Raw genomic sequence first — 22825 nt, forward strand, 5'->3', positions numbered from 1 at the left:
TGGGATCTCCTTTTAAGGTTATTAATTTTAAAGGCAGTGGTGGTATGACATGTTTGTAGAAAGTATGATTACATGAATGAAGGTGCAACAAACACGACAATAAAGTTAAAAAAAATAAAGTTGAAGAAACCTTTAATGGTGTTGAGTTCCGAGTAAATTCAGTGTAAAAAAAACGGTTCATTATTACCTCCAGTAACAACAACAGTTCAGAACAATATACATATATTGTTATATACAGTATCATACTTTATTAAATTATCAACATTAAATAATAGTCCATATATTTATACTCTAACTTGCTCAGCTGTATATCCTCCACCCAACAATATACTGTACCAATATACTACTTATTACAGTACCATAAAAGTAACCCAATGGATAAACAATATGTCTAGCAAGACATTGATATTTCTAGGTTGTCATATTGCAGAGGTTTTAGGTTCACCTACACAAGACTTACATTATTTATAGATCCATAGTGAAAAAAAAAAACACTATTTTGTGCCTGCCCAGCTCACGCTGGCAAAATCAGCACCTTAAAGTTAAAACTTAGAATGTAAAACTTGTTTCAGATCAACAAGAAAAGATAGATACAAAAAAATGAACACCAAATCATCCCACAAACGAACCTTCTTGGTTTACCCTCTATGTTTAACAATTAAACATTGTATGAGGGCAAACAAGAAGGATTCAAGAGTGTTAAGAAGGCCACTATTCAGTCAAATTGCAAAGTCCCAGCATATTAAACGGACTAAAATATACAGTCCCTTTCTTTTGGGTTTCTATAATCCCTTCTTGTCTGTTTGTGTGGATGTGTGTATGATAGTAAGGGTATTTTTTTTAATCACATGAACATGTATACATATATATCTATGTTAGGGATATTACAATTACAAATATAGTACATCATCAAATACATTTTTGATTTAAAGTTTTGATCATTTGATTAAAGACGACATAAATACAGCATTATCTATTTGGACCATCCAGACAGTATAACAAGTGTAACACTGGTCGAAATCTTGGCTCCTGTACGCCATTTCTGATTTGAGTTGGGCAGGTTTAGAGTGTCTTATTTATCCAGGTCAGAATGTCTTATTTTTCCAGAATGGTCTCCATTTTGGGGTTAATGAAAGAGAAACCAGCAAAGGCAGACTGGTCCATAGAGTCTATCAGGTTCTTGTCACTTTGAGAGAGACGGGGCTTCTCACTGAGGAACTCCCGGTCAAAGTTGCTACAGTCATTGGGGGATTTCTGCAAGTAGAGGAAGAGAGATGTCAGAAAATAATCCTGAAGTAACTTTCAAGTCTGTTAAAGGGCTCATATCCTACTTCATTTTTTGTCTGGTGTGTCGTGGGTGTCTGTTGTGTTTTTTCACATGAGCAGAATTAACAAAAAACGCCAAGAACCCTTAACACAGAGCTTGGTAGAACTAAAAAAGCTCTACATTACGCTACCTTTAAAACATTTAGGTTCAGATTTTTTTTTCAAAGAAGTCTTTACATTTTTTTTTAATGAAGTCTTGACATGAACTTTAAGAAATCATTCTGAAATGCTGATTTGGTCCTCAAAAAACATTCCTAATGATCATCAATATTCAAAACATCTGTGCGGTTTAATAGTTTTTTGACAGCATTTAAATGACAAAGATTTATTTTTGTAAGATTATAAATATATTTCCTGTCACTTATGATCAATTTAATGCATCCTTACTAAATAAAAGCACTAATTTCCTTAGAGTCTAACTGACCCCAAACCTTTGATCATTAGTGTACATTGTGATTCACAAAACAATCTACACTATAATGTGCTGCTCAAACTGTTAAGATTCCAGAGGCCACCCTGAAATTATCAGGGACCCTGTTAAAAAAATAAATTCAGACACCCTTTCCTAATGTTGTGATTCTACCAAAAGATATGCAGAGAAGTAGGTGCTACACACAGCCAAAAAAAAAAACAAGGTTTGTAAGATTTCCCCTCATTTGACTTTTATCATTAATTCTTATGCAATTTAGGAATACTAATATTTGTTTGAAGGAATAATAGTACCATGACAGGGCAGGTCAAGTTTCTGAATACCAAATAGGCACTGATGACGTACAGTATAATATAAATGTGGCAATCTATTCATCAGCCTGACGTCAGTAACTTGCTGAATAAATTGTCCACTTGGACTGGGAAGGAGGTTTTGATGATTTCTGAAAGTTACAGTATTTTTTTCCATCATAAATCCAACTCTTATCTCAACAGATCAAGGAAAATTTGATTGCACATGACATGATACAGCCTCTTTAAAAGACATTTCCAGTTATTGTAATGTCATCATTAGAGCACACATAAGACAAAGGTTATTGGTTTATCATTAACTTCTTCACAAGTTTTCAGCCATGAATGCTACACTAGCTAAACATTTATGACAGATATTTTGCTACTGCCTTTTGTTTCAGAGTACAGCAATAAGCTATAAAACACAAACAGACCTCGCTTTTCATTATTTACCTTTATATTGCATTACTTTGAATGATGCAATGAATCAGATTCAATGATAAGATGAATGCATGAAGGTGAAACCTCTCTTAACACCACTCATAGCAGTGTTATTTTAGTATTATTTATATACTATTATAGTAGTTATTAATATTTTGAATTTGCGTTTATTTTCATAATTTTAGTTTTTAATTTAATTTTAGTTTAAGCTTGTCATTTTATATATATATATATATATATATATATATATATATATTTCTATTTAGCATTCATTTATTTTTATTTCAGCCGAGCAAGCATTTAAGAATTTTCATCTATTATTTACATTTTATTTTAAAGTAGCAAGGAAGGAAAGCCATTTTTAATAGTAAATCAGTTCAAATCAGAATTGTACCACTTTTGGCTTGAATGGGGGAGACACCTCTCGTTTCTCCAGAGCAGGCCAATTGATTGTCTTGAAGAAGGCATGTCCACGGATATTTCCCACAACACCAAGCCGCCGAGTTGGATCCCGCTCAAATAACTGTGAAAATGTAGAAGACACAGATTTAAATTCTGACAACATAAATTTCCTGCAAGGGTGGCGGGCCAGTACAAATAAATGACTCCATAAAGCATCGGTGCTGACGGTGTTCATTAGGATAAATCAGTGGGTCAGACTCACTTTCTCCAGCAGGTCTTTGGTCTCTTTGGTAATCCACCGTGGGTAGTGAGGTACATCCATGCGGATCGACTCGAACAGCTCATCCTCATCATCGCCCTGGAACGGCGACTGGCCGATCAGCATCTCGTAGAGCAGCACGCCAAACGACCACCAGTCCACAGAGAAACTGTATTTCTGTCCCAGCAGGATCTCAGGAGCTATATAATCTGGTGTGCCACAGAACGTGGTTGCTCTGTGTTCTTCAAGCATGTTCTCTTTGCACATCCCAAAGTCTGCAATCTTAGTATGTCCATAAATATCCAGCATCACATTGTCCAACTTTAAATCTCTGATTAGACAGAAAAACAGGCATGAGGTCCATTTGAGAAATGTAATTCATATGGACTTTTATGGCCCATTTTTGTTTGGTAATTTTCATTGTATGGAAAAGAGCAACTTTCTGCTAAATTACTTGTACATGATATATAAATTAACACAAAATTGTAATACAAAATTGAAAACAGTAATATTGTAAAATATAATTACAAAATATTGTAAAAAAAAAAAAAAAAAAAGTATTTTAAAATATAATTTAACCCTGTGATGGCAAATCATTACTCTAGTCTTCATTCACATGATCCGTCATAAACCATTCTAATGTGTTGATTTGGTGCTCAAGATACATTTCTTATTATTATCAATGTTAAAAAATAGTTGCGCTGCTTAATAGTATTGTGTAAATTGTGATACATTTTGTTCAGGATTCCTTAATGATTAGAAAGTTGAAAAGAACAGCATTTAATTGAAATAATAAAACTATTAAATACAAAATCTCACTGACCCAATCAAAAAAAGAAAAATCACAACAAGGAACCTTATATAATGTACTGTATATACAGTAATTATACAATGTATATACCTGTATATAATTCCTTTAGAATGGAGGTACTGTAGTCCACAGACGATTTCAGCAGCATAAAACCTGTGACAGGAAACCGATTTGACCAAAACACTTACTGTTTTTTCACAAAAAACATTATTTCTTGATTATGGAAGATAAACAGTATAGATATGCTACAGCAATTGTTTAACAGTTTTGAGATCATTTATTCAGAACGGATGTCACTCACGTGGCTCTGTACAAATCAAAACGGCCCTTATCCTGAATGTGGAACATCAGATCTCCTCCATTCAGATACTCCATCACAAAGAACAAGTGCTCCTATTGATAAACACACAGATCATCATCATTATTGAGAGATTATGGATTGTGACAATATATTTTACTGGAAGGAATGACCATAACACATCATTTCATTTAGATATTTCTTGTGAGCCTGCCAAACAAGGAAAATCAAAGCTGCAGGCAAGGCAATTTCACATAGTGCCAAGTATTTTGTGCTATTCCCCTCAATACATTTCTGGACTGTTTCAGAACCTGTTATTTTGTGCTTACAACATTCCATGTCATTCTCATAATGTTTGATGTCAAACCCACTGACCCTCAAACATGCCAAGCAGGCTGACGTGTTGATTGAATCCCGACAGTCACGGAAACTTAACGGGAGGAACGAGTTCTTCAGCATACATTATGGAAATGATAACAAAGCTTTGTTTCTGCAATTGCATTGCTCTAACCATTGATTTGCGTCATTTGACAGGAAGAGACTTCTCTTTGCACGACCACATTCCATATTCAGAACTCGAATGTATTTAAACTTTTAGCAACACTAAAACAACAAAAAATATTAGACATATAATGCAGTCTTCTAGATAATCATTGCAACTATATTTGGGACATATTAGTGTATGTCTTTGTACGTCTTTGTATAGATTACTGTTTAAAAGTTTGGGGTTGGTAAGATTTTTTTAATGTTTGAAAGAAGTCTCTATAAACTGTAATATTGTGAAACATTACTGCAATTAAAAAAAAAAACTGTTTTCTATTTTAACATATTTTAGTATGCAATCCATTCCTGTGATGGCAAAGCTAAATTTTCAAAAATTATTTTCATTTGGTGCTTAAGAATCATTTTTTATTGTCAATGTTGAAAACAGTTGGAAACCATGACACATTTTTTTTTTTCAGAATTCTTTGATGAATAGAAAGTTGAAAACAACAGCTTTTATTTGAAATGGAAATCTTTTGTAACAGTATAAACATCTTTACTGTCACTCTTGACCAATTTAATGCATCCTTGCTGAATAAGAGAGACCCCAGACTTTCGAATTGTAGTGTATGTGTAACATGTTATTATTTGGAAGAATGCTCACCTTCGACTGAAAGGTGCAGTAGAGGTGTGTGAGGAAAGGGTTTTCCCAGGCTAATGCTAACACTCTTTTTTCCACCATTGTGCACTCCACGTCATCGTCCATTAGCACCACATCCTTCTTCAGGGCCTTTATAGCAAAATATTCTCCCCTTCCTTTGAGCTCAGCGAGCATCACCTGATAGAACATGGGAACGGTTTAAAGACAGGACTTCATTATAATACAATGCAGAAATCTGTATATTGTGGGTTTCTTACCTTTCCAAAGCTGCCTTTGCCTAGTACCTTGTGGAACACAAAGTTGCTTATGGAGACGCGGGGTGTGATGGTGGTGCTGGGAGAGGCAGGGGTCGTATTGTCCCACAGTTTTCCATACTGAGAGCCCTCCACTAATATTTATAAGCACAAATATACATATAGACAAATATACACCAGTTTCCACACATTGATAAACACAAGACAAGGGTATAAGTTGAAATAAAATAAATGTTGATTGTAATAGAAAAAGATGACACCACAAACAGAAAACACCACAAAATTACTCAAATGAAAATAAAAGCAGAAAATAAAAAAATACTAAAATAAAATAGCATCATTCAAAATATCTATAAAACTATGTAAGTATCTCAAAGATACAAAAATAACACTAAAACAAGATCCTTTTCTTTAGATTTTGATTAGAGGCCACAGAAAGTGAATTTGAGGGGAAGTGATTTCATACATCCAATAAAACTCACAGTGACACCAGCTGCAAAAATGACACGGGTGAGAAAAACTATTTCTTAGCAGATGCCACTTTGTTTGATATTTTGTATCTAATTAAATTAAATTTATGAAAGTTTTAAGTGTGAAACGTTTTGGGGCCACTTTATATTCAAATAAAATGAAAGCTAATCTAATACAAAGTACCAAAGCTAAGGGAAGCAATATTGCAATAGGAAATATGCAGTAATGCAAACTCACCACTAGGGTCCACTGGCATGTTTTTATCTACGGCTTGATAGATTCCAATTTCCGACAGAGAGGGATCTGGACGCTTTGTGGAAGATTTCTAAACACAATCAATGAAACAGTACACGTTAGATTTTGTGTGCTTTATTTCTGGGATTTTGTTATATACTGATGCAGAGAACAGCATAATGCTTCATATGAACGAACCCATGAAAACCCAAAAAATAATGTAATCTTTTAGGTTTATAAAAACAAATTGTTACTGCAAATGTCTTGAAAAAAAGCCGAGGTTGACTGGTTGAATCACTTACCAGGCTAACTTGAGTCAAAGCCTCAGCCAGGAGCTTCTGGTTGATTCCGCAGAGGTTGGCGACTTTGCCCTGGCATTTATGATGAACGTTCATGCAACATTCTGAACAGAGGGAGTTAGTTGCATTAGATATTAACAGAGAAAGAGACAGAGAAGAAACAAAAAGAAAGGGAAAACAGATGAAAGACAACAATCAAGAAAACGTCTTCCTTACCTTCACACTTGAGGCCTTGTTTGACCATTCCCCACAGCAGACTCCCACAGTGGTCACAGAAGGTCGGGCTCATGTAGTTATGGGTCTTGAAACGATGTGGCATGTCGATCTTAAAGCGCTCCTTCTGAAACTGCAGAAGTACAAACAGACCATCAGCACCAGACTGAATCTAAATGCAACATCTACAACGCCTTATGGTACCCTTTCAAGGAGAGGTCCTTCCTAGCCTCATGGACCCCAGAGCTGCCCACTGCCCATCAGAGACTCTCGACCAAAGTACTGCTAAACAACTTTTGATTGTCTCTCCATGCCAAGATGTTGAGCATTGACGTTGGATGTAAGAAGCTAAAATGGCCTGTGTTTAGTTTAGTTACCCTGACATATTTTGACACGGCTGCTCTACTTTTACAATGTCTTGGCCTTCTATTGATTACTGACAGACTCTGATCCTTGCTCAGTTTGCTATTGGGATTGGAAACAAGGACCAGCCCTTTGGAACTGCAAGTGAATGTTTCTTTCTTCAGAACGTCCTTGTTAAAAGTCCTTGACCCAAAACAGTTAAGGCTGGCATCAGAGAGATGCATTTTAATGCATATTAACGCATATTAATGTATTTAGATACTTTGTTATGATATTTAGAGTGCAAAGTCATAACATAATCATATATTATAATACTTATTTACAATAGCAATAACAATATTCTAAAATATTACATCAATGTAAAGAGTCACATATAATACATATATGCAGAGATATTTATACATGTATAAATATATATACACTACAAGTCACACGTCTCTTATGCTCATCAAGGTTGCATTTATTTGATAAAAAATACAGTACATTACAATTTAAAATAACTTTATTTTACAATTTACAATTACAATTTTTATTGTAATATATTTTTAAATGTAATTTATTCTTGTGAAGGCAAAGCTGAATTTTCAGCAGCCATTACTCCAGTCTTTATTGTCACATGATCCTTCAGAAATTATTCTGATTTTGATATTATATGCTGATTTGGTGCTCAAGAAACATGTTTTATTATTTATCAGTATCATTTCATATTATTATTGTGATATTGTGTTAATATTTTTGTGGAAACCATGATACATTATATACACAATATACTGTATATTAAATAAAATAACCTAATATTGTAAAAGTAAAAGTTGTAGTTTTTTTTTTTATAAAAAATTGATTTCAGATCCTTTAACAATTGGAGGCCTCCCGACAGAACTGCTTTGGACCCTCTCATGATCACGGACCCCTTGCTGATCAAGTGTGTTTCTATGTCGGAGGTTCAGAACACTAATGCTTACCACTGTATCTCGACTGTTGGTTGCTGTTCCTGTGCATCTCCCAATGATCTTATCAATGCACTTCTTGTGAATGGCTGCATTGCATTCTGGAAAATAGCAAGGGGGCAGTAAGGTTTAATGTGTGCAAATTACCTTTTAATTCATTTAATAGTACAACATATCTGATTAAAAACAGATTTAAAAAGAGCCCATTATGTTAATTCCACAGGAGGATCATTTATGTGGCACATAGAAAAACCAGGTCAAAATGTAACATTAAATTACTAATCTGTTGTTCAAGGAACAAATCGACTAACATGTATAATGTGTGTCCTTACTGAGAACCAAATGGGAGTGTCTACAAAAGATTGAGAAAGCTGTGAAGATACTTACGCCTACATTTGTAGCCCTGCTTGTTGAGACCCCTGGAATGCAAAAAGAGTGTGTTGGAGTATTGATATTTGTACACACCGGGTGATAATGAGTTAGTACACAAATGGTATAAATTTAAAACTCTTATTAGGGAGAATCTGGAGCACTGACTCTCTCCAATACATATACATTTATATACTGTACACAGCGTGAACAAAGCACTAAGGCATAACAATCTGTCTCACACTGCACAGGAAAGAGACAGCCCGAGGGACTCTGCTGAGGCGGCTGAAATATCAGAGGACAGTCCGAGTGCACTTGCTTGCGCACACAAACACAGATGCTATCCAATACTACGACTTGCAATCACACACACACTAAGATTATTGCTGCCAGACTCTTCTGGCTGCTTAAGATTACTTTCAGTTATGCCTACGTGAGATGCAATTTGGAATCATTTCAGATTTCTGATAGTGATGAACTAATATTTTCTTGCAATATTTTCTTACTGACTATTTGTGACTGATCTCGCTGGCTCCTGGCTCCCTGGACTAACCTGTTATAGTATGCCAATTATAAACTATGCATCACTTTGACTGAAAAGTACCTTGTTTAAGGGCACATCAGAGCTGCTTTGTAATCTCAGTAATTCTTCAGTTTCTGGGTCATTCCAATTTGGTATTGAACCTGCAACCTTTGCTTTTACAGCCTAGATCCCAAAGCATTATGCTAACCTCAAAAATCCAAGTATTTTGCATCTAACTTTTCCTGTATTGTTTTGCTATGGAAATGATACCTCTAAAAAAAATCAAATTTTTCAATTGTGGATTTTATAATGTGAAAAAAGTGCAAAAAACGTATGTGCAAGGGCTCTTCTGACCTAGAAATGCCCAAAAAACGCCTAGCAAAGCCCTGGCAACCACCCACAACAATCTAGCATCATAGCGGCAACAAAAAGTGACAAAATTCTTCTAAAGACAAAATCTGGTTATGAAATGGTAATTTTTACTGTTACCATGCACAGAAGCTATTAGACATGGGGAGATCACTGTGCAAAAAAAGTGTCACTGTATTTCTATTTGTTTTCTTTAATTCATTTATTTATATACTAACCACACAAACTCCCTGCAGACCGAGCAGAAGGTGGGCTGTTTGAAGAAGGTGGCTGTGAACTCATGGTTCTTGATAAAGTGAACTTTGGCCTGTTTGATGGCTCCTCTCCTTCTGTTTATTGTGAGGACGCCGTCTTCCTCTTTCCCAGTCACTGAGGACTTTGATTCTGTGAAGAAGGTCAAAACAGTGTCATTTGAAATAGACAGTTTATTTCTAGTCACTGAATTAAAATGAACTTTCCTTGCACATTAATATTAAATTAGATTGCTATATGATATTTCACCCAAAATTAAATATGTATAAAATATAAACAGAAGCCTATTTATTAAATATAAACAGAATTTTCATTTCTGGACTAAATATGCCTAAATGGGATATTTATTAGTACCTTATGCCTAAACATTGACTTTAAGATACTAAACATATTTATGGGGTGCATAATGACTTTTCTGTTTATGGTGCCTTCAGCATTTTTATAGATCACTATCAGCTCATTTCCTGCCAAGAGTTACAAAAGTAACAAAACTAAACAAAACTCTCACGGGTTGAGATTGATGGTTTTGCCCTCTGTGTGTTACCACAGAGTGTCACAATATTTGACACCAGTTATTGTTGAGTTCAAAGTCTTGACAATAAACATTCTTACAGTAAACACTGGTAGTACACAGTGAGATACAAAAAGCAAATCTGCTATAATATAAAAAAAAATAATAAGCTGCCAGAAAGAGGACCAGCATGAAAATATGAGTAAGATGCATGAGTAAACAGACAGGACATATACCAGCTGACAGGACTAAGCTGGTATCTGAGGGTGGTGAGATAATGGAAAAAAGAGAAGACTGAATTTAAAGAAACAGGGGAAAACCAGAGTGGAACAAAGCGAAGCAGGGAGTAGACACTGCTTACAGAAATGGGCCTTCCATAGTTTTAAATTCATGTTTTAAAAATATTACTTTTTGCTAATCAAGACAGAACTTGGATCAGAAAAAGTTCTCTATTAATCTAGTCGTCTAAAAAAGGGTTGGGAAAAATACCACCGTTACTACTTTTCAATAGTTTGGGTTCAGTAAGAAAATAATAAATATGGCGTAGAAATAAATAAATAATTGTATTCAGCAAGGATCCATTCAACTGACTAAAAGTGACTGTAAACACAGTTATAAATGTTATATGTAAAAGATTTCTATTTTATATTATTTCCCAAGGATCATTTGATACTGAAGCATGGAGTAATGGCTGCTGAAAATTCAGTTTTGTCATTACAGGACTAAATTACATTTTAAAATATATTCAAATAGAAAAATTGTAATAATATTTCAAAATATCTTCAAAACAGTTTTTACTGTATTTTTGATCAAATAAACTTCGAATGAGACTTCTTTCAAAAACATTACAAAACCTTACTAACCCCAAAAAACGTTTGAACGGTACAGTACATATGCTTACATGTACTCACCTTGGTCTGAATCCTCTACGAAGAACTGGACAGACATCATCACCTTCCCAGAAGGCTGCAGGTCGACCCAAAACTCGGCACGACCATTTCCTTTTTTGCAGCGCTCAGCAATGACAGAGACCCCGACCGTGGCCTCCGACAAAGCCTCCTCTGCCGTTTTCATCAGGACCACCTGTATGACACGGCCCTCATAGATGTGTGCGTCAAATGTGGATTTCCACGCAGGGTACATAGTGGGCTTCCTCTGGACCAGTGTCTTCCCCCGCTCTGGGTGGACAAAGAGAGGAATAAATGCTAATGATATTATAATTCCATCCTAAGTTTCCCCGTTTAAGCCAAATTCTAAGGCAGCATTGCATTGAATTTTACCTTGCAGAAAGCGTTACGCTCTGTTTAAAAGCCTCACTGACCTGTGCTGAGTGATTCCTTCATCTTGATGGCACAGAATGGTTGCTCTGTCATAGGGGGAAGGTCTCCCAGGTGAAAATCATTGAAGGCAATCCGCAGGAACGGAGCCATGGTGAGAGATCCCTCTGCCTACATACAAAAGAAAAAAATGGATGAAGTTCATAGGTTCCTGGAGGTCGGCAGACATCTCTTACTCAGAGAAAATGTGTTTTTTTTTCTCATAAATAGCAGAAACATCACTTGCTTTGACAAAACAGATAATCAGTGGTAGGCAGAGAAATATAATGCAGTATTTTTTAAAAGATGAGCAAAATGTGATGTAGAGATCTGTGAGAATAAAAGGGATGTGGGCTATACGGAGTAAACAGTTCATACTTTCTGATATACAGTGGAGAAATTTTGAAATGTATGCATATTTCATAATTTTAAAATTGTTATGCTGAGAATATAATTTGTAATGAAAATATCAAAAAAAAATTAAATAAATTTTAAAAACTTAAAACAAGCACATTTATTGGACTCAAATGACTGTATATTTAGGATTTTACACAAAACCTCAAAAAAAGTTGTACGGGGAAAAAGTTTTTTTCTCTTATGCTCAACAAGGGTGCATTTATTTGACCAAAAATATAGTAAGAACAGTAATATTGCGAAATATTAATAGAATCTAAAATAACTGTTTTCTATTTGAATATATTTTAAAATGTAATTTATTTGCTGTGATGGCGAAGCTGAATGGTAGTGTATATAATATTTTCCATAACTTTTATAAGAACTATTCATAAAACTCTCAATATTTGCTAAAGTTTCAGGATCATTGCTTCAACTTCCTGTTGTGACAAGCCAATACTTGCAAAACTATGTGAAATCTACTCCTTTTTTTTTATGGTTCTGCTTACATCACTTTCACTGCTGCTGACCAGCTAGTTTTATTTTCCTAATAGGCACAATGGTAGAGTAGAAGCTAAATGATGTGTTATTTTTCATAGCCATGCCATTTTCCAATACCACCCCTCAGGTAGGACCAGATTCCTGCTGGAATTACTGCACACACAATGACTCACAGAGCTTTGACAGGATTCTGGGGCACAACTGACCAACTGCAGACCTTTACTTGATTTCACAGTTTAATCGCTGGGATTAAGAGTTCAGATACACACTGCACACACACTGCACACAATGGAAAATGAGGTGAATGAAAAACAAACTCCAAGTGCAGTTGGTATACAGTGAATCAGTCACAATATTAATTAAAGGAAAGCCATTAGCGGAGACAAACTTTTAAACTTGTACTTATAGTTTGTTATCAAACAGGTTTCCTCATCCACTCATCTGTCATTGGTCAGACAAACAAATAGCTCCGCCCCAATCTCAAACTATTGGCTGAATCCTTGTTGCTGTTGTCGGGCAATGCTCAAACAGACTGTTTTGAAAGCACCACAGAGCCACAGTGTTCAGGAAAATCAACCTACAAATGGCTTACTCATGCTACAGTTCCATATTAAGTGCTTTAACACTGAAAAATGGCACACTTCAACTTAAAACACTGATAAAGCAGCTTTCAGCATCTTTATCGCTGCCCCATGACTTATCGCTGAAAGACAAAATGTAGAGCAGGAGAAGTGGGACCATTTGTGACACCACCCATGACGGAGTACTGAGAGACTAATCGAGATGTATCCATACGCTGATCTGCCAGTTTTAGGCCAGCGGCTCCACACCAACAAAGTGTTCAAACCACTCATGACTTGTTTACATCAGCAGAGCAGGCAACCAGAAACGTAAGTCTGTGTATGTAACACCACAAAATGATAGAGGACATTATATGTGGGCATCTCAGTCAATGTGATTGATAAAGAATACATAGTTAAGCCACAACCCAAAATACAGAAGGTTTCATTGGGAAAACCTGTAGTTACGATAGCATGCTCTCAAACACTTGGTGTTTCCAAAGCTTAGAAACTGCATGCCCTAAAACTGTCCTAAAAATGGTTGATTTTGAACTAAATCTGTGTCAAACACAGTATTAAATAATGATACAGAGTAGATTTAGATCATTGCTAAAGGTTGTGACAGAGCCTTGCTCCACAAATGACATAATACTCCATGAATTATATCATCATTAAATGGTAAATTGATATAATTGGAACCAGCTTTAAAAGCTCCCACACAAAAACTCACAAATACAAAGCGAAAAAAATCTGGCCATATTTGTTTTTATCTTCTCTATTCTACATGGTGATGATGTGTTGTATATTCAAACATGTACATCTATAATAGAGAGAGTGAGAAAGATTAAGGATAATCTGGGACCACACACACACATATTATGACCAAAAAAAAATGCATTAATATCAACTAATGAAACGTTTACTCAGTCAAACATAAACCTCTTAGACTCACATGCATATGACTACAGAAAAAATGTGTCCCTGGAGAGAGTGGAAAAATGAGCCCATGCAGCAAGGGAGGGGATGGAGAGAAAATGAGGAAAAAGTAGAAAGGGGGAGGGAAGAAAGAAAGCATTGAGCAGCATACTGGAAGTTCAATGTGCTTGCTAAAAATCCAGACTGTTATGCTATTCAACTACATGACTGACAGCCTTACTAATGTAGGCTAGTGCATTCATCACTCTGCAAATCATGTTTTAAGTGTATAGAAAACACATCATTACTACAAAATTTTGTCATGAATAATAATAATATGAAACGAATAAGTGTGTCCGTCTCAACAGACAGTGTGTGTGTGTCTTTTCAGTAGCCTCAGTTCCCTCTGCGGCCCATTAATCTGTCAAGAGAGGTCACCTCCCTCACACCCAGACCGGTTGCTGCTTAATTAACACACATCCCTCTGGTATGCCTATCTATGTAGACATGTGGTAATGTGTGCATGGCACTACATTTAACTCCTATGATGTTAAAACTGGTAACGGCCATGCTTTTGTGCTAAACTAATAAAGTTATGTATTATGATGAGATTACACAAATGCGTACGATTAAGGTAGAAGGATGAGGAATGTCAGATCCTCACTAACGCTTAAGGCAACACTTCATCTTTAAGAACACACAAAAATGAAGACCAACGCAACTGTTCTAACTTACAGATGACATTATGTTATTGACACACAAGCTGTTGATGTTACAGATGTTACAGATACAGTTGCCTAAGATAGGTCTACAGGGGGGAAAACAAGATATCTTGACCATGAATTAAGAATTTGTTCCCACTTTATTTATTTGTTCCCTTGTTTTAGGTAATGTTTGTTGTAGCCTACTAATTCATGGACACAATTTAACGGAATTATAACGAAGGATGTACAATGTGTTCACAAATTAATAAGTCATGGCCACGATATCTATATGTATATACGAAATAGCTTGCTCTATTCTTTTTCTATTCTATCTGTTTTCTTTTTATTTATTATATACAGTGGGTACGGAAAGTATTCAGAAAAAATTGAAGGGGGTCTGAATACTTTCCGTACCCACTGTAATTAAAAAAAACAACAAACAAAAACCCTTGCTACGTGTACTGCGTTAAGCTAACTGAGACTTGTTATAGCACTTGCATATCATTGCTCTCTTGTTGATTTTGATTGCTTCCATTGTCCTCATTTGTAAGTCGCTTTGGATAAAAGCGTCTCCTAAATGACTAAATGTAAATGTATATATACAGTATGTCATGTGTGGTGCTACGTGTGAAGTAGATGTAAAATGTAATTTTTCCCCCATGTTAAATAATTTATTATATCCCAGTTTAATGTGCAAAGATAACTATGAGTTAATGAGTTAACTATGATTTCCCCCCAAATGGTAAACAAAGTGTCACATTTTGCGTACATCTGTATTATTTTACTCTTTTTTTGTAGTAGTAGTAGTAGTAAAGAGTACTTTTCACACTTAAGACACCTAACAAATGTGAGTTGAATGCTTTACCATCAGCTCCGCTTTATTATTGCTAATTTATGTTCCAATACTTCTGTTTTGCAATATGTACACTATGAAAAAAAAAAGTCATTTTTGGACACTTGTATTGAACTTGGACTCAAGTTAGCCAACATGCTAAAACAAAACAAAGCCAGCAACACCGGTTCAACCATGGAGTAGTTTTGGAATGGTACTTTCTGTTTGGTCAACCAATAGCAGACTGGGAGAAGTGTTCAGGAAATCTGACTGAAAATTCATATTAATGCAAAGTTACACTTATCTTTTTGATTTTTCTCTCTCACACACATTCAACTTTTACAACTTCACGTTTATGTATTCATTGAGATAAAGGTATTGGGCTTTCATTTGAGATACTACAAGCACTGTAACTGATTTCACTTTTATGATTTTTATCATTCACTGCTTAAAAATCCATATTGACTGAAAACATGAATTATCTACATTTTCTCCCGCTATTGTTTTTGACCTTTCACTGGTTTTATCTATTAGACACATTCTGTGTTTCTTTCTGTGTGATATTAGTCTCAGCTCACACAGGCTGTGTTCTGGAGATCTCTCTCTGTGTGCTGGTGTTTGGTGAGAATTACAGTGCGTAGTGCTGGCCTTGTACAAAAGACTCGCTCTGTTTACTATCCTGCACCAGAAAGCTGCTCCGCTCACCTTTTTTCTGAACTTCCTACACAGTCTCCAAACTGTTCTCGCTCAATACTGGGCTGGAACATGCACATATATTCCAGATGATCTCATTATAAAAACGCTAAAAACTATAAACGTAGCATTAAAGTAAGATCTTATATCTTAGATCACTGTAAGATATGTTGGTAAGAAAGATACATTCTGACTTAAAGGGTTCCTATTATGCTTTTTCACTTTTTCAACTTTAGTTAGTCTGTAATGTTGCTGTTTGAGCATAAAAAAGATCTTGAGACCTGGTTGAGCCGCACTAGAGAAGGCACCGAGTGTTATCACTATGTCGGAGACACGCTAGCTTTCCCAAGGCAGACGAACTTAGAGTGGTTACAATCATCCGGGTTTAAATCACGCTCAAATTGATTTGATTTTGACGCAATATTTACACTGAAGCTCGCAGGCGGCTATGGTAAGGGGCGTGACATTTCCCGACCAGGCTGAGTGCTGCCAATCAACAACACACACTGGCCCAGCTAACCAATCACAGCACACACTGGCTCAGCTAACCAATCACAGCACATTTCATATTTCAGAAGGCGGGTCTTCATTTGATACAGGAACTATTCGAGCCGTTCATGCCAGACTGGGGAGAGGTGTTGTAATAATGTAAAATATGTGAAAAATAATGTGTTTTTCGAACAACCTAGTATGAGAGCCTGTTCTACTACACCCCCAAAACAAAATCAAGACTTTGTAAAAAAGCATAATAGGACCCCTTTAAATTGGTTGTTTTTATTATAGTGTGTAAAAAAAAAAACAAAGCAGTTGAACTATTTTGACTAACAATGGGTTGAAAACATCTATATATTTTATTCTAAAGAATGCCGTGTGTACTTATGATAGATAACACAGCTGCTTTTTCCTAAAATAGACACTGTTTTAGAATTAGAAATTGCTTTGCACTGCAAGATCTTTCATTACTATGGTCTCCATTTCATGGTATTGAATTCGCCTGCATAATATGCATGAAAAAGGGTAGACTGTCACTTTAAGAACAGAACAAAAACAAATAAACAGGCTAGGTCAGAAAATGAGACTGGTGATGCAGGGGTTTAGAGTTGAGAAAGTTTAGAAAGAATGTGAACATGGTGCAGATAACCTGTAAATTTATAAGAGGAGAGTACAGCCATGATTCAGAGAACACCAGGAAACCTGTTAGCCCGGATGGTGCAGTTGAATTTTCCTGTAATCACACTTGGGAATGCATATGTATTCATGGAATTACACACAAACAGCTGAGTTCATAGTCAGAGTTTAAGGAACCGTCCTGCTATTTGTACTATAACGTGAAGCAAAAATAATTTAAATAATCCCCCAGGCTCCCAAAATCCCCCTCTGTGTATAGCAGTCTTCATAATACAGTTTAGCAATGTGAAATCCTCAGTTTGAAGTCAATAAAAAAGGTGTTTGCATTCCATTTTACTTCTGTAATGTGGCACATTAATGTGAAACAGGATATACGAGAAAAAACGGACAGATAGAGAATTTTTTGGGATTGTAAAAAGTGGCTCCTATAGGACAAGTGATTTGAGGGGAGAGCTTGAAAAATAAGATGGCTTGGTGACATCAGCCGAAAAGAATATATTTTTAACATATTTTTTTTTTAAACTCTTGTTGATTTGGTGCTAAAGAAACTTTTTTTATTATTATCAATGTTAAACACGTTTAATGCTTTCTATATTTCTAAAAAATATATTTTAAAATATTTTTTTTATTTTATATTTTATGGAAATTGTGATATCTGTTTTTCAGGATTCTTTGATGAATAGAAAGTTGAAAATAAAGCACTTACTTGAAATAGAGATTCTCGTCTGTCACTTTTGATCAGTTTAATTGATCAAAGTATTTGCTGAATAAAATTATTAATTCTTTCTGATGCCAAACCTTTGATCAGTAGTGTATTTTCAAGTAAAACAATTCACATTCAGCAAGTGAAAGGACATGTCTTTATCTTATCCATCTAATCAGTGTTAGAATGTGAAAAGTAAATCTTGCATACCAGAATGGAGTCAGACCTGAATGCAAGGTTTGTTTTGTTTGTTTTTTTGCTATTGGATAAAATCATTAACATCAGTGGAATGACATTTCAGAGGAAGATTATGTTACCTTGATTTAAGTAAGACAAATATTTTCTTTGGACTGCATCAATGAATCATCCACAATAAGACAAAGAACGTCCATTAAAAGAACAAAGAGTGTTCATTTTCATTAAGTCAAAATCTAGAGCCCAACCCAGAACATGTTTATCAAGTTAAAACTGGAAAAACTAGTCTTTTTAGCAAATACAAATAAAAATTTGCATCCTAGTTTTAGTGAGCGAGATCTAGAATTAAATGTAAATGTCTGCAGGTGAGTTTAATCAGTTACCGATCAGTGAATACAAGAAAAAAAATGTCATTGTGTGTGTGTTGCATAACACCAAGCAAAACCATTTCTTCTCTACACATATGTCATAGCGTTACTGGGTTAAAATAACACGCATCAAGGAAGCATTTGTGTGAAGAGAGAGCGACAGAGAGGGAGAGAAACATGGAGAGCAAGAGATCAGTGACTTCAAGGTCAGATGAGTGCTGAGTGCCATGTGACATTCGTTTTAGTGTAACATTGATTTCTCACCCCGCTCTTCCCTTAGGCTAAGAAACAAGAGACCCTATGCTTCTGTCTTTCTCTCGCTCTCGCTCTCGCCTATAACACACACACACACACAAAAGCACACAATGGTTGGTCAAGGTTAGTGTGGAAAAGCCAATTCCTCTCTGAAACAGGGCTTACTGTGTGACTGCTTACATTGCTTACAAATGTGTGTGTGTGATATTAGGACTCAAATCCGCTCAAGGCACTGTTCTGGACAAGAATATTGGGCACAAATTATTGTGTGTATGTTGGTATATCGACCTAAAGGTGAAGCTGAGCTTGCCTGTCTGTCTGTGCAATAAGAGCGGTGTCCATTTCTGCCTTGCGCACACTTCACAAAAGCTTCATTAATCCAAGACCAACAGAGAGCGGCCTGTGTGTGCACTACCATAAAAGTATGCAACAGACCTTTGCTGTTGCTGTGCGTTCAAAAATGATACAACAAGACAAGATGAGTAATAACATGCAAAATGTACAAAACACAAACAATACTGTCAGGTGTTGCACTCTGGGCCTCTTTACAAAACAATTTTGTGCTGTATTTGTGTTTGCCAGAGGCACTATGATGGAAAAAAACTCAAAACAAAGCTGATGATAGGTTTGAACACTTCTAATGGTGTTTGCTTGTAAAAGAGTTGTGCGTGTTACAGAAACAACACTGATGTTGACAGACATGGTGACGGCGCACCATCATCGCTACTTTCTTCTCCCCTGCAGTTTGGTAGATAAATAATTTAGAGTAGGTGCCTGCTGTTGATTAAGACCTTTACTAACATGTGCCTTCTGGCTGAGAACAATGTGTTGATTCGGTTCACTGTACAGGTTGTGGACATACAGTAGAGAGTCTGATGACATACAAGCATTCATTATACAATGAAACAAAAGAGACAAACTACTGCAGTCTCTGGTTAATGTCAAGAACAAAACACCCAGTGAGAATGTGTGAAAGAGGAAAGAACAAAAAATGGTGCAATATGGTGGCTTGTGCATGTGCTTGAAAAGGAAAGATTAAAAATGATTAGGTCTGTGGTTGGTAAGAAAATGGTGCAATGCAGTGTAGCCAACCAAAAAAGAGAAGCTCAGTTTCAATGCATTTCAAGTAAGGATGCACAATATATCTGTGACCGTACCAGAATTGGCCAACTTTTTTTAATGATCAATATTGACATATTAGTGGGATTTTTATTATTTATTATTATCTGTATTGGTTTGAAGTTGCTTTTGAAAAAATTGTCTCAAAATGTTTTATATGCAGTACAAACGTTATATACAAATATGTTTTACATAAATTTTAAACGAAAGGGCATTCCTCTTCTTACTCTTCAACTTTCTCTTTTTTCATATTTGCATCTTGATGAATGCAAAACAAATTGTATGGGTATTAATAACAGACAAACTTTAAGTATAGTGTAAAAAGCACTTCACAAAACTTGATGTAAAAACAAAACAATACTAAACTATAAACATAAATGGATGCATCATATTTAAAATAGTTCACATTAGTTGAATTCTATATTAATGCACCAAGTTGTAGCGTTCTTTGGCGACCATAAACAACCTACAGCTGTGTCAACACCGGACACATGTGCATGGCACATCAAAACTAATAAAGCTAGTTTAATATCGCCATCATATCAGTTTTTGGCCATAATATAAAAATAATAATTGTTGTCTGTGTCAACTTTGGTGCATGCCTAAATGTAAGAATGAAATAATCAAAAAAAAGAAAAAGTGCAGTAGTACTCAACTGCTTGCAAATGTTATTTGCATACTCAGTATACTTAAAGGTTTAGTTCACTTCCAGAATAAAGATTTCCTGATCATTTATTCACCCCCATGTCATCCATGATGTTCATGTCTTTCTTTCTTCAGTCGCAAAGAAATCAAGGTTTTTGAGGAAAACATTCCAGAATTTTTCTCCATAAAATGGACTTCAATTGGAACCAACGGGTTGAAGATCCAATTGCATTTCAGTGCAGCTTTAAAGGGCTCAATATGATCCCAGCCGAGGAATAAGGGTCTTATCTAGCAAAACGATCAGTCATTTTCTAAAAAAAATAAAAATGTATATATTGTATGTTTTTAACCACAAATCTTGCAAACATCTTGCACTAGCTCCGAAATGCAAGTCCGCAAATTCACGCATGACGTAATCACGTTGGAAAGGTAACGCTTGGTTAGCTCTCATCTGTGTACTCCAGTTCAGAAAGGTAGGTAGGGCGAAAAACTCCATCTCATTTTCTCCTCCAACTTCACAATCATCCGACATCGTTGTTTTACCTTGTTTTGTAAAGGGCGTTTGACTTTTTTTGCACGTTAGCCTTGTAAACGCTGGGTCGGTGGTTCTACCTACGTCACGTGTGACCTTTCCAGCGTGATTACGTAATGCGTGAAGTCGAGCTAGTGCAAGACGAGCATTTGTGGTTAAAAAGTATATAAATGTTTATTTTTTTAAGAAAATGACCAATCGTTTCGCTAGATAAGACCCTTATTCCTCGGCTGGGATCGTGTAGAGCCCTTTGAAGCTGCACTGAAACTGCAATTTGGACCTTCAATCCGTTGGTTCCCATTGAAGTCCATTATATAGAGAATAATCCTGGAATGTTTTCCTTAAAAACCTTCATTTCTTTGCGACTGAAGAAAGAAAGACATAAACATCTTGGATGACAAAGGGGTGAGTAAATTATCAGGACATTTTTATTCTGGAAGTGAACTAATCCTTTAATGCAAATATGCACGTTTTTTTAATACACTCTGTTAAAAAAATGAACACATGACAAAGCATTACCACCATATGTCTCACACATTGAGGCCTACAGATATTCCCCATGTTCTCTTTGTTTTTAAGGGTGGATGTACAGATCGTGCAGTTGTCATACTGAATGGTTTGGTAAATATTGTCAGAGATAATAGTCACTGCTCATTTTGTGGTGGCAGATAATGCTTTCGAAAAAACAGATAAACCTGCTTTAGAAAAATGGCACAGTTGACTTAAAGCTATTGCCAATGTGTTTGACTAGTTTAGGAGAGCCTGATCTCCCTGAAGACAAAATATATTTTACCTCTAGCGCCTCTGAATAACTCGCTGGCTATAGCGGTAACTATGGAAACCATGATTAAGACGCCTCTGAAACGTTCGTGAAAGCGAATCCGGCGCAGTTTATTTTATCCATTACTTTTAATATCGTGTCATACATTGTGGTTAAGACTAGTTAGTTTCTATCTCTATCTCTATCGCCATCTCAAAGAACTTGAAAAACAAGACCGTACAGTAGGCCAACACTTACTGTTCGTAACATTTTAAAATGGTGTACATTTGACAGTATACTTGAGCTAGAGCGGGAAAGAGTTGCCACTTGCCACTCTGGTCTTTCTATATGTTTACATAACTATGGCAGCGCATTCTATGAAACACTGTTGAAAAGTACAGCTGCTGCTTCCGCGTATCTGGACAGCGTAACTAAGCCGAATAAAGAACTATTTAGCAAGTTTCTTTTCCTCTCCAGAACTTGAATGTTTGGGAACACAAGATATTAAACATTTAAACGACTTCCTGTCCAAAAAAGCGTCGCTAATCTCTCGTTACCGAATGTCTAGGATTGTCTCCACTGAGTCAGATATAGATTTGTTGGATACTTCGCTGGATGCTCGCGGCGACCGATAGACCAACATCGAAAATGCGACGAAATCCATTGGTTGTTGGCGGACAACGTGGATGTTTCATGTTATACATTGTCTGTCATTTCTACGCTCTCGATGGGCGTATTTATAAGCACCCACAAAGCGCACTAAAAGTGAAAAGTTGCAAGCACATAACTTACCAACTTAAAAGTCCGAGAGGTTTCAGTAATTCGTCTGGTATTCTCACTGCTGCTGTGTGAGTTGAGAGCAGAATGAGTGGCGCGGCGTGTTTGAGGAAGTATTTAGCCGCTCACTGCCTGTCTGGGGTTTGACAATACTGGAGGAGGGACGTCGGGCAGGTAGAGAGAGAGAGAGAGAGAGAGAGAGAGAGAGAGAGAGAGAGAGCGG

At 36.0% G+C, this 22825-nt stretch overlaps 1 protein-coding gene across 1 annotated transcript; it reads right to left on the bottom strand.

Moving 5' to 3' along the window:
* Positions 1-879: 879 nt before the first annotated feature.
* LOC107696837 (protein kinase C delta type-like) lies at positions 880-22737 on the bottom strand. The gene is made up of 16 exons (XM_016497346.1): positions 22618-22737; positions 11528-11654; positions 11118-11384; positions 9662-9827; positions 8570-8601; positions 8198-8283; positions 6876-7005; positions 6663-6763; positions 6364-6451; positions 5659-5789; positions 5405-5578; positions 4261-4352; positions 4050-4112; positions 3152-3479; positions 2882-3010; positions 880-1254 (listed from the first exon to the last, which is right to left on the bottom strand). Exons 2-16 carry the CDS (start codon positions 11634-11636, stop codon positions 1096-1098), a joined length of 2055 nt encoding a protein of 684 aa, XP_016352832.1. The 5' UTR covers positions 11637-11654; positions 22618-22737; the 3' UTR covers positions 880-1095.
* Between the last annotated feature and the right edge of the window lie 88 nt (positions 22738-22825).

Source organism: Sinocyclocheilus anshuiensis, unplaced genomic scaffold (genome assembly GCF_001515605.1).
Source record: "Sinocyclocheilus anshuiensis isolate Anshui unplaced genomic scaffold, SAMN03320099.WGS_v1.1 scaffold710, whole genome shotgun sequence".
Lineage (NCBI taxonomy): Eukaryota > Metazoa > Chordata > Actinopteri > Cypriniformes > Cyprinidae > Sinocyclocheilus > Sinocyclocheilus anshuiensis.